Source organism: Saccostrea cucullata, unplaced genomic scaffold (assembly GCF_032062105.1).
Source record: "Saccostrea cucullata isolate Sc308-1 unplaced genomic scaffold, CSIRO_AGI_Scuc_v1 ctg2034, whole genome shotgun sequence".
NCBI lineage: Eukaryota > Metazoa > Mollusca > Bivalvia > Ostreida > Ostreidae > Saccostrea > Saccostrea cuccullata.
In genome coordinates this window covers 64393-78837 of record NW_026922110.1, presented here as the reverse complement: position 1 = coordinate 78837, position 14445 = coordinate 64393, and the positions used below count along the sequence as shown (strand labels likewise).

The 14445-nt window shown below is 35.2% G+C and overlaps 1 protein-coding gene across 2 annotated transcripts; it reads left to right on the top strand.

Moving 5' to 3' along the window:
• The first annotated feature begins 5301 nt into the window (after positions 1-5301).
• On the top strand, positions 5302-8439 carry LOC134261202 (snaclec echicetin subunit beta-like). Of its 2 annotated transcripts, none has more exons than XM_062743652.1 (5): positions 5302-5415; positions 6015-6112; positions 6585-6669; positions 7023-7254; positions 8314-8439. In XM_062743652.1, exons 1-5 carry the CDS (start codon positions 5376-5378, stop codon positions 8336-8338), a joined length of 480 nt encoding a protein of 159 aa, XP_062599636.1. In that variant the 5' UTR covers positions 5302-5375; the 3' UTR covers positions 8339-8439. The 2 variants fall into 2 exon arrangements, with proteins under 2 accessions (XP_062599636.1, XP_062599635.1); XM_062743651.1 differs by lacking the exon at positions 8314-8439 and adding an exon at positions 7395-7526.
• The last annotated feature ends 6006 nt before the right edge of the window (positions 8440-14445 follow it).

Below are 14445 nucleotides of genomic sequence, written 5' to 3'. Positions count from 1 at the left end.
AATTTTCAAGAAGTGTTAAAAGTGTAGATTGATTTATGTTCATTGTGTGAGGGTACGCGTTGGCAAGATAAAGAACCCCCAGTGCTCAATGCATCTGCGTGGCGAGTAACGCGCCAGTATATGGTGATAAGGAAGCCGCCCAAGTGAAAAAAATCCTCAAACAAATCACTCTAAGAAATCACTTATGAATCAGTGATTTGAAGATGATTTGTAAGTGATGCAAATTCCCATGCAAATGAGCTAACAAATCACTCCTAACAAATTGTAAGCAAATCACCCTGAAATCACAATGAAATCACTTTGAATAAATCGTGTAGAAATCACTTCTGTTGAACAAATCGCAACCAAATCACTCCAAATAAATTGCAAACAAATCATTTCAAATAAATTGCAAACAAGTCACTTCAGTTTAACAAATCACTCTCAAATCACTCCAGGTGGTTACACACTTGCGTGTAGGATGCTCATGTAACCATCCCTCAAATATTTGAAACACACACGAATGCATACCGGTATTTGTTGTATATGAACAAAAAACTTTTGGCAAGTGTATTTTAAAATATAAACTTTTACTAGGATGTGTCCTCATTAAGATGGCATCATGTATTTTAGATATATACACATGTCCTTGGCTCCAAATTCAGAATATGATATAGGCATTAATTGTTGACTTTTAGAAGTTGGTAAATATTTTCTTATCTGAAATAAATATTTGTCTAGACACTTTGAAAAAGCCAGTACTTTGCTGAAGCTTATAGCTTTACATAGCTTTTGTTTTAAAACATTAATTGCCATCGACTTTGTTGTTGGTAGAAGAACAATAAATTGCATGTGAACATAGGGAATATTAACTGAATCTCAAGAGAAAAAGATAGAGCATAATACAGTTATACATACCTTAAAACTATATTCTGCATGATTATTGAAAAAACATCAGTTTCAACAAAAGAAGAGAGGTATGAATCTAGAAGAGCACAATGTAGCTCCTTTCATTTCAATTCAAATCTGATTAATGAAAATTGGCGGTAGAGTTTCTAATACTGACCAATCAGCAAGCCAGGCGGAAGTTATGAAGTAAATCATTCTCAAATCACTCTGAAGAAGGGCCATGAGATCAACAAATCATTTACAAATCACTTTGAAGAAAGACTAAGTTAACAAATCATCTTCAAATCACTTTGAAGAAAGACTAAGTTCCAGAAATCATGTTCAAATCACCTTGAAGAATGGCTAAGTTCAACAAATCATGAAGAAATCACTGTAACAATTTCCTAAGTTTAACAAATCACTCAGAAATTGTCTGAAATGGGAAAGAAATCACAAGCAAATCACCCTTTTATAACAAATTGTAAACAAATCATGGTCATCATTTTAGTAGAAAGTGATTTAAGCATGATTTGTTAGATGAATTGCTTACAAATCACTGAAACAAATCACTTTAAACTGATTTTAAAGCAATTTGTAGGCAATTTGTGAGTGATTTGTTTGAAAAAATTTTCACTTGGGCGCGGCCGGTTGATGCCAAATATGGCGACCGCCTTATTAGCTCACCTGAGCCGAAGGCTCAAGTGAGCTTTTCTGATCAAAATTTGTCCGTTGTCTGTCGTTGTCGTTGTCATCGTTGTCGTCGTCGTAAACTTTTCACATTTTCATCTTCTTCTCAAGAACCACTGGGCCAATTTCAACCAAACTTGGCACAAAGCATCTTTGGGTGAAGGGGATTCAAGTTTGTTCAAATGAAGGGCCACGCCCTTTTCCAAGGGGAGATAATCATGATTTTGTTAAAAATTAATGGCATTTTTAAAAAATCTTCTTCTCCAGAACCGCTGGGCCAGGAAAAATGAAACTCATGTGAAAGCATCCTCAGGTAGTGTAGATTCAAGTTTGTTCAAATCATGACCCCCGGGGCAAGGGTGGGGCCAAAATGGCCGACCCAAGTTTTACATAGGAATATATAGGAAAAATCTTTAAAAATCTTCTTCTCCATAACCACTGGGCCAGGAAAGATGAAACTCATGTGGAATCATCCTCAGGTAGTGTAGATTCAAGTTTGTTCAAATCATGACCCCCGGGGCAAGGGTGGGGCCAAAATGGCCGACCCAAGTTTTACATAGGAATATATAGGAAAAATCTTTAAAAATCTTCTTCTCCAGAACCACTGGGCCAGGAAAGATGAAACTCATGTGGAATCATCCTCAGGTAGTGAAGATTCAAGTTTGTTCAAATCATGACCCCCGGTGCAAGGGTGGGGCCTAAATGGCCGACGCTAGTGTTACATAGGAATTTATTAGAAAAATCTTTAAAAATCTTCTTCTCCAGAACCACTGGGCCAGGAAAGATGAAACTCATGTGGAATCATCCTCAGGTAGTGTAGATTCAAGTTTGTTCAAATAATGACCCCCGGGGCAAGGGTGGGGCCAAAATGGCCTACCCAAGTTTTACATAGAATACTAGTATATAGGAAAAATCTTTAAAAATCATCTACAGAACCACTGGACCAGGAAAGATGAAACTCATGTGGAATCATCCTCAGGTAGTGTAGATTCAAGTTTGTTCAAATCATGACCCCCTGGGCTAGGGTGGGGCCAAAATGGCCGACCCAAGTTTTACATAGGGATATATAGGGAAACCTTTTAAAATCTTCTTTTCAAGTACTTCAAAGCTATGATTAGTGATATTTATATGGAATCATCCTCAGGTAGTGTAGATTCTAGTTTGTTCAAATGATGAACGCCTGGAGGGGGGGGGGGGAGTAAATTCAAGCCTGATGTGCTCAGGTGAGCGCTGTGGCCCCTGGGCCTCTTGTCTTTTTATCTAGCGGCCGCCCGAAAATTATTTTGCGACCGGCAGTTAATTATAAAGCGGCCACCACACCCCTACTAATGTGTTCGGAACCTTTTATTTTTCGGTGTTCTGCAAATTATAAGACCCGATGAGTTCAGAGTAGCTCTGGCAGTGACCCTGGCGAGAGTTAGCGAGACTTCAGCGAGATAGGGTAAATTATTCACGGAAATGGCTAGGAAGTGACTAGCACGTGGAGACATGGTAAACAGAAAAGTTATGTTGCGTTTCAGTTTTTACCACCCTAGAATCAGCTGATAATGTCTGTAGAAATGTACTTCAATCAATCGATCTCTCTTACATTCATTCAAACTTAAATAAGTATTCTCTATAATACAATTTTCTGCAGTCATGAATTAAAATTTCTTTTTGGAACAATATTTTTGCATGGGAACCGGGACTATATTTTTTGGCGTCAGTTAGCAAATGAGGCACCAGCATGATTTTAACTGACCAATCAATGAATGAGTATTGCATTATGAGTTACTACGAATACTACAGGAATTTTACGCTTGAAAAAAAAGGAAAATCTTATCTTATTGTAAAGAAAAAGCATTTTTAAAAATATTATTTTCATGCTCATAATGACAAACAATTCATTTGTTCAATAAACGGTGGAAGTCTAGGTTTCTGAAAGTCATACTGCAAAAGCGATTTGCGTCTGTAATAATTCCTTTGTTGTACTATCGGTGAATACAATTGCCAGGTGGATTCCCTGGCCAAACACGTGATCACGAACGTAAACAAAGTTTTGTCCATTTAAATGCATAAGAGATGCTGCTCGTTTTCCTTACCTTTGAAGCGCTGGTGTTCTGAACAAGACACAAACTACATTTTATTAAACATTTTTTCCAGTAAACAATGAATTAAAAACGCCCGTAACATCTTTAATAGTTTCTTATCTTTGTATTTTGTTCTTAAGAACATTTTTTTATTATTATTTTGTATTCCATTGACATGTTCATAGATTGAGGTGAACCACGTGTTCGAAGTAAAATGTAAACATGTATTTGGCGTAAACGTTGCTATTCATTCCAACGATTGGTCACTTGCTCGTGGTAAGATCCTCTGTGCGCATTTATAACAATAGCCATATAAGGCAAACAAAGATTTGTCAGTGTAGAAGATAAAACACGTTTTTACCAGCGAATCGGTCACTAGTGAGCTCTTATTTTCGCCGAAAAGTATAAGATATATTGTTATTTTAACACCCCCTCCTTTAGCCACCCCCTTTCTGTTGAAAATCATGAGAGTCTTTCAGAAAGGTCTGAAAACATTTATTACAGGACATGTTTTCAAAAGAAACAGGCTATAGCAATGTCCTGTTTACTGCCAATTTTATTTATAAAACCGGTTCTTCCCTATAACCTTTGAATAGATCAACCTAAACCACGTGTCTTGAATTTAAATCACAATAACATTAGTAGGGGTGACCAGATAACATTATTTTCTACCAGCTTCTGTATGGTGACGTCTATGGGGCGCCGTTTTGGTATTTAGTGGCAAAAAGTGATATCACCTATTCGAACAGGTGATATCACTAATTGAATAGGTGATATCACCTATTCGAATAGGTGATATCACTTTTTGCCAGTAAATACCAAAACGGCGCCCCATAGACGTCTCTGTATGAATGAAAAATATATGATACAATCAATCAATTAACCAATCAAAAGTGTAGAATCTTTTAATTACACAGAGATTAGATGCAGAATGTAGAAAATGTTAAGTAAACAGTAAGTCAAGTGATTAGAATCGGCTCAGTACACTGGAGTGGGGAAGAAGAATCTACCAAAGAGACAATAACTTCTGCATATGGTGTTTTTATCTTCCATCTTTTTTTGTACTCAAGACCCTGCTCCGTGTATGAACAATTTATTAGCGGACGTAGGCTACTGACTATTAAGTTAATGTTACAGGGGTTTCAGCAACCTCCTGTAAAGCCAGCATTTCGTTAATTCTATGGTTGTTAAAATGACCTTGTTAGAAAATTTTACATTATATAGGGTCGTATTTTGGTTTACTTTTTTCGTGCCAAACATCAGCATGATCAGGGCTATAAATGTTTTTGTACTGAATTTGACAACGGAATGTTCCGTTCATCTGTTCAGTACACAGGACTCAAGCTTACAGCGGGTGTGAAAGGTAAATAGGGGCTGCTTCCACTCCTAAACTCCTGATCCACCCTTGAGCATGTCCAGGGGTCAATGTTTTATGCCCTTTCCCGATTTTCATTGCTTTATTGTTTTTGTTTGTTTGTTTTTTGTTTTTGTTTTTCGGTTAATTTTTCATAAAAATGTCCATTATTGGATTCTTTTGTCTAAGGACCTTCATACTTAAGACCTTGAAATTACATGTAAAATATGTTGATATTTCTGAAGATCCATAATAACAATTTTACACTCATGCCTTCTTCACGATCCCTTACATAAATATAGGTTATCAGTAACGTCTATAACCTTGTTTTCTTCCCTGTACAGTTCTATAGTGGTATATAAACTTCAGTCTTCGTTCGACTTTCAATAAGTTATCATATGTCGACAATGCTCCGTGTGGCCTTGGTTTGTCTTTTAGGTGAGTTGTAAACAGTGTTCTTGATTTATCGGGAATATTATACACATGATTCAAGACATTATGTTGCGTATGGTACACAGAGAGCAACTAGACCTTCTGATCTTGCATGGGATTTATGCAACAACTTTTTTTGTTTAAAAAGAAATCGAATTGAATACAGGGCGAGAACAAGAGAGAACCGATGTGTTGTAATCCTTGCTTTCACACCCAAACTTGCATTTTCGCCCTCGCTTGTTCGTCGCCTGCACTTTTCCACTGCCTCACGCTTGTCTCATTCTATACTGACCGTTAAACCAAGTAAACCTATATAGTTATTGTCGTGTGTGTTTTTGCTTTAATTTGATCGTTTTATTTTTTAAATTAAAGAATTTCAATATTAAATAAATAATTCGTTACGTTGACATGATTTGATTCGAGGTAATTTTCCCCGTGTTTTAAATGACTCAATTTTGCAGGTGTTCGAATGCTTCTTAATAAACAATTAAGCCTTCGACTATTGGGTTGATATTCCCTGCTGTTGTTTTCGCAGACCTCTTGATAGCGACGTGCATATTACATGTATTACTTGTGTATGTAGATTATTTTTATTTTCTGAACAGCGTCAGCAGTGTACGGCGCCTGCCCTGCAGACTGGACCAGCATAGACAGCCATTGTTATATGATCAGCCACGCCAAACTCTCCTGGCCGGAAGCAGCAGTAGGTCCTTAATATCATCATCATACAATATGACTAACTCTAAAGTATGTTGGTATGTTTCTGTCTAAAGCAGACAAATGCAATTTATGCTGCTATGATTTTGACCGTTATGCAAATTGATAATCACTAGTTTCCAACTCCCATTGAAGCCCGGGAAAACACAATAAACTAAAAATACATGTATATACATAAGTTGATGTTTTAGCGTTGCTGTATTTAGAACCAATTTTTAACTCATAAAATATATAATTCATACATGACATTTCCCCTATCAAGAATTTAGAATTTTGAAAAACATGGGAATACGCTTGTATTGTTGAGGCACCCCGATTTATACTTTCCTTCTCTTAGCGCTCATATCCCCCAATAGATTTAAATAAATGTTCATAACCGAAAGGCCACATACTTTATTCCTGACATAAAAGCTATTTACGTTTGATAACCTATAAAGTATCGACTCTTCCTTTTGTAGGAAATGTGTGAGGCACTGAAAGGAACTCTGGCGACGTTCGAAAACAGAGCAGATATCAGTTCCATTGCTTTCCAACTTCATGGAGGTAAATCAAAGTACTGAATGTACTCAACCATAAAGAGTTCTAGTGTATGGAGTACTTATGTACTCTTATATCTTTTAACCTCTGTGAATGAAATAATTTTGTTAATCTTATGTCTCTATCCTAGATTTCTTGTACGGATGCAGAACTTAATACGTAGCAAGGAATTGAATACAAATCGTTTCCTTTTTAATCTGGCCATACATTTTGTTATCCATCAGCACTCAAAATGAAGACAATGTTCTTCCAATAACTTGCACATATATTATTACTTTTTGATAATTTGTAATTTAGTTTTACGAAACCTCATTCTTATATCCGTAAAAACATAAATCATTTTTTTCACTGTGACACAGACATACGTGATGAGAAGATCTGGGTCGACGGAACTGACGCAGCGCGCGAAGGACACTGGATCTGGGCCTCCAACGGACATGACGTCATTTCCTCCTTCTCCGGCCGCGTCTCCAATAACGATAAAGATAAGAACTGCCTCAGCATGGATTCTGACCACCACTTCCAGTGGTACGCAGAAAGCTGCCATTCCGAGAATTATTACATCTGCGAGATGCTAAATGTTGTAACCAGGTAAAAATAGCTACTGCATTTCTTTTTTCCCCTTCTTCAAAAATCTGTTCTGAGATTTAATTGTTTGTCCGGGGGCCAAAACTGAGATAAATCATGTTATAATCGAGAGATTAAGTTTAATGGAAATATTTTTGTTTCAGTGGTTCCCCCAGCATTGTAGGATAGCCATAATGCACCCAATAGCCATTGTCAGAGAGGTGTATAAATAAGAATGTATAATAATGGATGTATAATATATCAGCAATAAAAATATGTATATGGAAATTTCAGTTGTATTCATCATAAGAACAGACATGTGATTACATACATGTATTTATTTCTTTGTTCGTTTATTGATTACCTTATGGTGAGCTCCATTCAAAATATATAAATTTTGGATTATACCAACTTTAACTATAATATTTGTTAGAGAACAGCTTTTTAATCGTCAAATTCTTATTGTCATGGAGTTATATTTCAATACTTCTAACATTTTGTGTTTAAGTCACCCAACTGATTCGGTGCACAACTTGAGAACATGTTTTGAGTATCAGTTTTAAACCCAAGGCAGCCTACTAATAAATAAGTTGATGTAAAAAAAAGTTTTCAAAATCTCGTTTTCTTTATTGATGAATCATACACTGTGACTGTTGTCAGAGAGGAACCATTGGCAAGGTCATTGTTTTTACATTTTATATTTTTTGACTACGGATTACCCCTTATATCTGATCATACATGTATTTAGGGCTTCATTATGGCATGCAGATGTGACCTGTCGACTGGGACGCTTACTTCTTGAAGCCTCCTGATCCTACCTCTGAACTTTCCAGAGGTCCGTGCTTTTCGCCCCATGAACGATTTGAATTCTTACTGGATATATGGGATGGGTTGTTGTTCATAAGTCTTACAAATCTGCTGAAAGATTATTTTTTGTCAAAAGAGGTGGGAAAGATTTCATCATTTATCTTTTCATATGATCTCATTATAAGCTCATAAGAATACCTTACAAATTGTGCCAATGTACGTTAAACACTTCTTGGAATTTCTACGTTCTGTTTATGGTAATATTTTTTGTTTCAGTGGTTCCTCCGTCGTCGTAGGATAGTGTGAACAATTTAATACAATCACTGAGGTGGTGTACAAAGTAATGGTATACTGTGTATATAAATCAATAAATATGCGTTTGTTACGTCACGTGTCATTGTCTTCTGCTTCATTTCAAAGCCTTGTGATGACCCTTATTAGATATACATGTACCTAGTGGGCTACGTATCTTCCTATATACGGTATTAAGTCTTATCTATGCCGAGCTCCGTTCAAGTTTTCACTTTGAATACTCTTATACAATTAAGGACACATCCAGGAAAAGAATGACTGCACTCTCTGGATCCCGATGTTTTGCGCAAAATAAAATTCCAAAATTCATTAAATTTATGTTTTATAGGTATTAAACAATGTCCAGGGGTGTTTTGAAAGAATTCTGGTATTGACAATGTAATTAGTAAGTACATGTATAGGCTTATGTCGCCTCTGTATTATGGTCTGCAAGGCGAGACAGCTACCCCATCCCTAAACATTAGAATCATTTAATAATTGTGCACCACAAAATCATCATGATCCCTCTCTCTTCTCCATTTAAATTCGTCGTGCGAAACAAGAGGCCCATGGGCCTTAGTCACCTGAACAACATTCCAATTGAATTTGATTAATACTTTGGCATTCACAATTTTGAAGGTGGTGTACAAAATAACTTAGCAGTTGTACACATAGGCAGGGTGCAAAAAATACATTTCAATAATCAATAATATTCAGCTATAATCAGTTTGTTAACGTTAGGCACCACACATTGCACAATTTTTGAAAATGCATCCTTGCTTTTCAAAAATATTTGATTAAAGAGGCTGGGGGTGGCAGCCATTTTCAGAATTTCCGTGATATACAAAAATGATGAAATTTTAAAACTAAAATGTATGAATTTTTTCTTTGCCAAAGGATATACAGATTAAGATACTACTAAAAAATAAATTAAATCTGGTGGTTATCTTTAATACCAAGGAGCTGATTTCAAACCATTCTTTTTTATGTCCCCTTTGAAATTCACTTTGGCTCTTGCTCATCATAACTATATAGGTAGTTCATTTGCTTAATACCCAGGAGCAGAGAAGAAAATTTTCAAAGATTTAATGTATTTTCACTATATAATCAATAGAGCCCCGCCCTAACACCAGAACCCCTGACCCTGGGGCCAAAAAATTCACAATTTTGGTAAAGACACTCTTGCTCATCATAACTTTGCACTTAGTTGGTTTATTTAATACCTAGGAGCAGAGAATTTTTAAAGAATTCATGTATTTTCACTATATAATCATCTTTAAAATTTTTTGGTAAAGGCACTCTTGCTCATCATAACTATGCACTTAGTTAGTTTATTTAACACCTAGGAGCAGAGAAGAAGATTTTCAAAGAATTCATGTATTTTCACTACATAATCAATAGAGCCCCACCCTAACACCAGAACCCCTGACCCTGGGGCCATAAATTCACAATTTTGGTAAAGGCACTCTTGTTCATCATAACTTTGCACTTAGTTAGTTTATTTAATACCTAGGAGCAGAGAAGAAGATTTTCAGAGAATTCATGTATTTTCTCTACATAATCAATAGAGCCCCACCCTAACACCAGATCCCCTGACCCTGGGGCCATAAAATTCACAATTTTGGTAAAGGCACTCTTGCTTATCATAACTATGCACTTAGTTGGTTTATTTAATACCTAGGAGCAGAGAAGAAGATTTTCAACATGTATTTTCACTATATAATCATAACTCCAGAACTCCTGACCCTGGGGCCATAAAATTCATAATTTTGGTAAAGGCACTCTTGCTCATCATAACTTTGCACTAAGTTAGTTATTTAATGCCCAGGAGCAAAGAAGAAGATTTTCAAAGAAATAATGCTTTTTCAATATATACTTTTTAGCCCCGCCCTAGCACTAGAACCCCTGACCCCAAGGCCATGAATTTCACAATTTTGGTAGAGGACTCAATGCTGATTACAATCATGCAAACAGTTTGACTGCTTGATGTCCAGGAGTAAAGAAGAAGATTTTTAAAGATTGCATTGATTTGAGTGGTTTTGGCCCCACCCCTAAAGCCCCAGGGGGGCGGGGACCATAAAATTCATAATTTTTGTTCCCCTTCACCCATAGATGCTGTATACCAAATTTGGTTGAAATTGGTTCAGTGGTTTCAGAGAAGAAGCTGAAAATGTTCAAATGTTAACACACGACGGACGACTCACGACGACGGACGAAAACAGATAGCAATAGGTCACCTGAGTTTACTCAGGTGATTTTGTGCTAATGTTTACATTCCACAACCATGCGGTCTAAATGTCTCCGCCTATTTGTGGATACCTTAGATTCGAAAGTGGTCCCGTTCAAATTTCCGGAATTTAAAGCTTTTATTACATGTTCTTTTCAGTGACATTTTCTGTAATTATAGAAATATGTATGATAAATATTCTAGAAATAAATATCAAAAGCAGATGCTTCCACATTAATCATAGATTAATTTAGCAATATATTGTAATGTTAAGCAACCATTTAACTATCAAATGACCAGTCTTTTTTGTTTTCTTCATCATTCACAGCTATATATTTACATCCACTGAATATTTTCTTCTATATTTCTTAAGAAAACCCATTGCATTCATCCCTGCATAAACTACATTAGGCATATCACCTGTACAGATTTCTTGATCAGTGGCCGTTCCATCAATGAAACGTACAAAGACGTTCGCATCGTTAACACAATAATTAATATTTTTAATCCTATTTAAAATGATAATTTAAAGATATAAATAAAAACAATAAAATGTCTTTCTTTGTTTGTTGTTAAAGGGATTTACATAACCCGCGTAAGCGGGTTATATTTTCATTCCAGTAACAACAAACAAAGAAAGCATTTTATTGTTTAAGAAAATTGAAAAAGAAAGATGAAAGGGGGAAGTCCGGACCCCTCCGTCACCCTCTGGATCCGCCCATGTTATATATTTTGAATTGAGTAGCTGACTTTTCTGTACGATATCGATTAATTGAAACTTCCAAGCATTTGGGGAAAAGAGAATTTGACCTCTTCATGGTAATTGTCATTTTTTCTATTTAACTCATACACCAACTCTTTGTATTTAATAGAAGAAATAGCACTGGCATTCTAAAAATACCTCTTGTACTCAACGTAAAATTAAAAGCTGGAGCTCCTTTATGAAGGTATTCATGCTGTATTTAGAAACGTGTTCCAACAAACCAAATTTTCCTCTTCTTAATTTCTATGAGGCAAAAGTTATTCAAACAATACTAAATGAGAAGAAAAAAGTTTGCTGTGGCCTTCAATTCGACATTCAGTCACAGTATTTTAACGCAATTTTATCAAATAAGTAATTTCCATTCATATATGACTTAATATATCCCTAGTGAACTTCAGATTTTCCATCACCATCTTTTCTTTTTTAGTAACATTCTACATGTTCCATTATCACCTCCATATAATTATATCATTAATGTCTTTAGCTTATGCAACGCTCAGGAGAATGCTGTGAGAGCAAGATCAATTATTAAAGAGAGGTAAGCTATTGACAGATAAGTTGAGGTTAAAGGGATTTCCAAGGGATATTTTCAAAAGGATTTTAAAGGGATATTCTTACTATCTGATCATTAAATAAGACTTGAATCTGATACTAGTATGACCAGTCAACAGGGGATTCACCTCCTTCTAGATTATTCCAGAACTCACAGGACTCTGTGATTTATGTTCTCTTTATAGTTTAGTATTTTAATTTTCGAGATCAATCACTACTGTTATATTTTTCCTTATCATTATAAGTAATCATCCAATATATGGAACATATAAGTAAATTTTATACCAGATTTACACATTCTTTTTCAGCATCTTTCCCCTTGTTAAAAAAAAGTTTGAAATCCATTACCAAAACCTCCCAGACATCACAAGGTTCAGCCTTACAATCTTGTATAATAATATACCATATTTTACACAGCTTTACCTAGATTTGGGGGGTGGAGCTTAAGAAAAATTGAGGTTTGACACACAGAAAAAAAACTTTTATACAAATCTAAGCATCATTCCTTTCATACTACATGAAGTTTGTGTCAAAGACAACAACAAAGAATAATCATTATTTAACTGTTTATTGGCATATCATAATGTACACAGCCAAATCACAACACTAACACAAGATCATGTGACAGTCATATGACTGATGTTTTGGTCACATGACAGACAATGAGTACAATTTTCTTGCAGTGAAACTGAAAAAAATTATCTTGTAACTATGTTTAATAGAATTAATACTTACATTTTTTTCTATGAATTGGTAACAAACTGATTCGATTTTTTTTTGTCTTCTATCCATGAATTAATATTTTTAGTTTTAAATTGTCTCTATGAGATGCTAAATTTTGACAGTTTTTCTAATACTGATTTTTTACCATGTTCTGACTAGGAGAACAGAGTCCAATATATCCAATGATATTGTTTTCTCTGACTCAAAGTGAATGATTTTGGTAACTTTATGGCCACACTAGTCAAATGAGATCCTATATTTTTTTTTCTAAGCCAGCACGTAAATGTCATGGGGTGGCTAACTAACCCTAATGAATATTCTTTGGCAATCTAATTTGGTTTTTAAAATGTGAGCAATATAAGTAGAACAAGTTACCTCTTTAAATAATATCTTAACAAGGCATGTTAAAATCTTCTGATATGTATAACATCCTTCGTAATTTGAAAACACCATAAAAACAAAAAAAACAGACATTATAAAAATTAAACCCACAATGAACAAATTTTGAGCAATAAAAATAAATCAATATTCACCGTGTTTCAAACAAAAAAATGTATATCTTAATACCATATTATTTTAGATGTATATCTTAATACAACATTCTTTAATGTCCTTGGGTGATTTTTGATGAATAATATCTTAAAATGTTTTCTTTACTCTCTGTGATTTTTTTTTTGATTTTCAGTTTTGTTATTTAGTGAAAGTTTAATATCTTTGACTAGTTTAATGTGAACAGTATACAAAGGAGTTGTAACACTTAACATGAATTCCTGAGTTTTAGCGAGGCTTAGCAGCCATCAGGAGAGGTCATACAGAGAACACACAGCAGTGACCCCTGACCTCCAGTCCTTGACCCTGCTCCAGGGTCGTCATGCATAACATATTCTGACTGGTTCCCAGGTAAACTGGTTTCCTGATGGCTTTATTTACCTCGTTGAAATGATAAAAGATGATTTCCATATTACCATGGTTACATCTAGAGTGTATTTCTTTAACAAGATAAACCAAAAATATATAACTCTATATATATACTTTACACCTTAGACATATCTGTTCCACATTTGCAGTAAGGCACATACTAAACATGAATTATTGCTGAGTACTGACAGCATACAGTAAGCAACGGACTCTAAATACGCGACTTTGTTTATGTCTTTTTTGTAAGAAAATAAAAATAAATCTAGACATGAATTTTGTTTGTAACAGCACTGCCTGTAAGTTAGGTTAACATCAAACAAAGAATTTCACTCAGTTAAAGTGTGAGTTCTGAGTATAGACAACGAAACAATACAACCCAAACAAAACTTAGGGGGACCAACCAGTGCCCCCTTATGTTGCTAGGGGGACCAACAGGTGCCCCCAATGCTGCTAGTGCTCAATACAGTAAAAACATCTCACTGTGAACCATTAAAAACAAACAAGATAATATATAGTAAAAATAACAAGATCCTAAACACATCTTTTGATTTTTGAAACCTTCACAAACAAAACCATAACAATAACATTGTTTGAAAACAAAACTGAAAACACTGCAAAACACTGACCACAAAAGAAAAAAAAATATATAGCTGTCTTTCTGTATTAAAAAAAACCTCACCATAAAAATCTGTTTCTTGTACACGTAATATAAGCTACATATAAAATACCCAACCACAGGGACTCTAGTCTAACTGTACAACTGACTAAGCCCTGAGAGAGGGGGTCTTTAAACGCTCCTTAAGGAGCTAATACCCTAGTGCAAATAGGTCACAAGACCAGAGAAATACAGGGTTACTAACCTTAGTACACAAAGGTTATGTAATCCTAGCTCATATAGGTCACTCCCAGAAAAATACCCGTCCTAACACACATC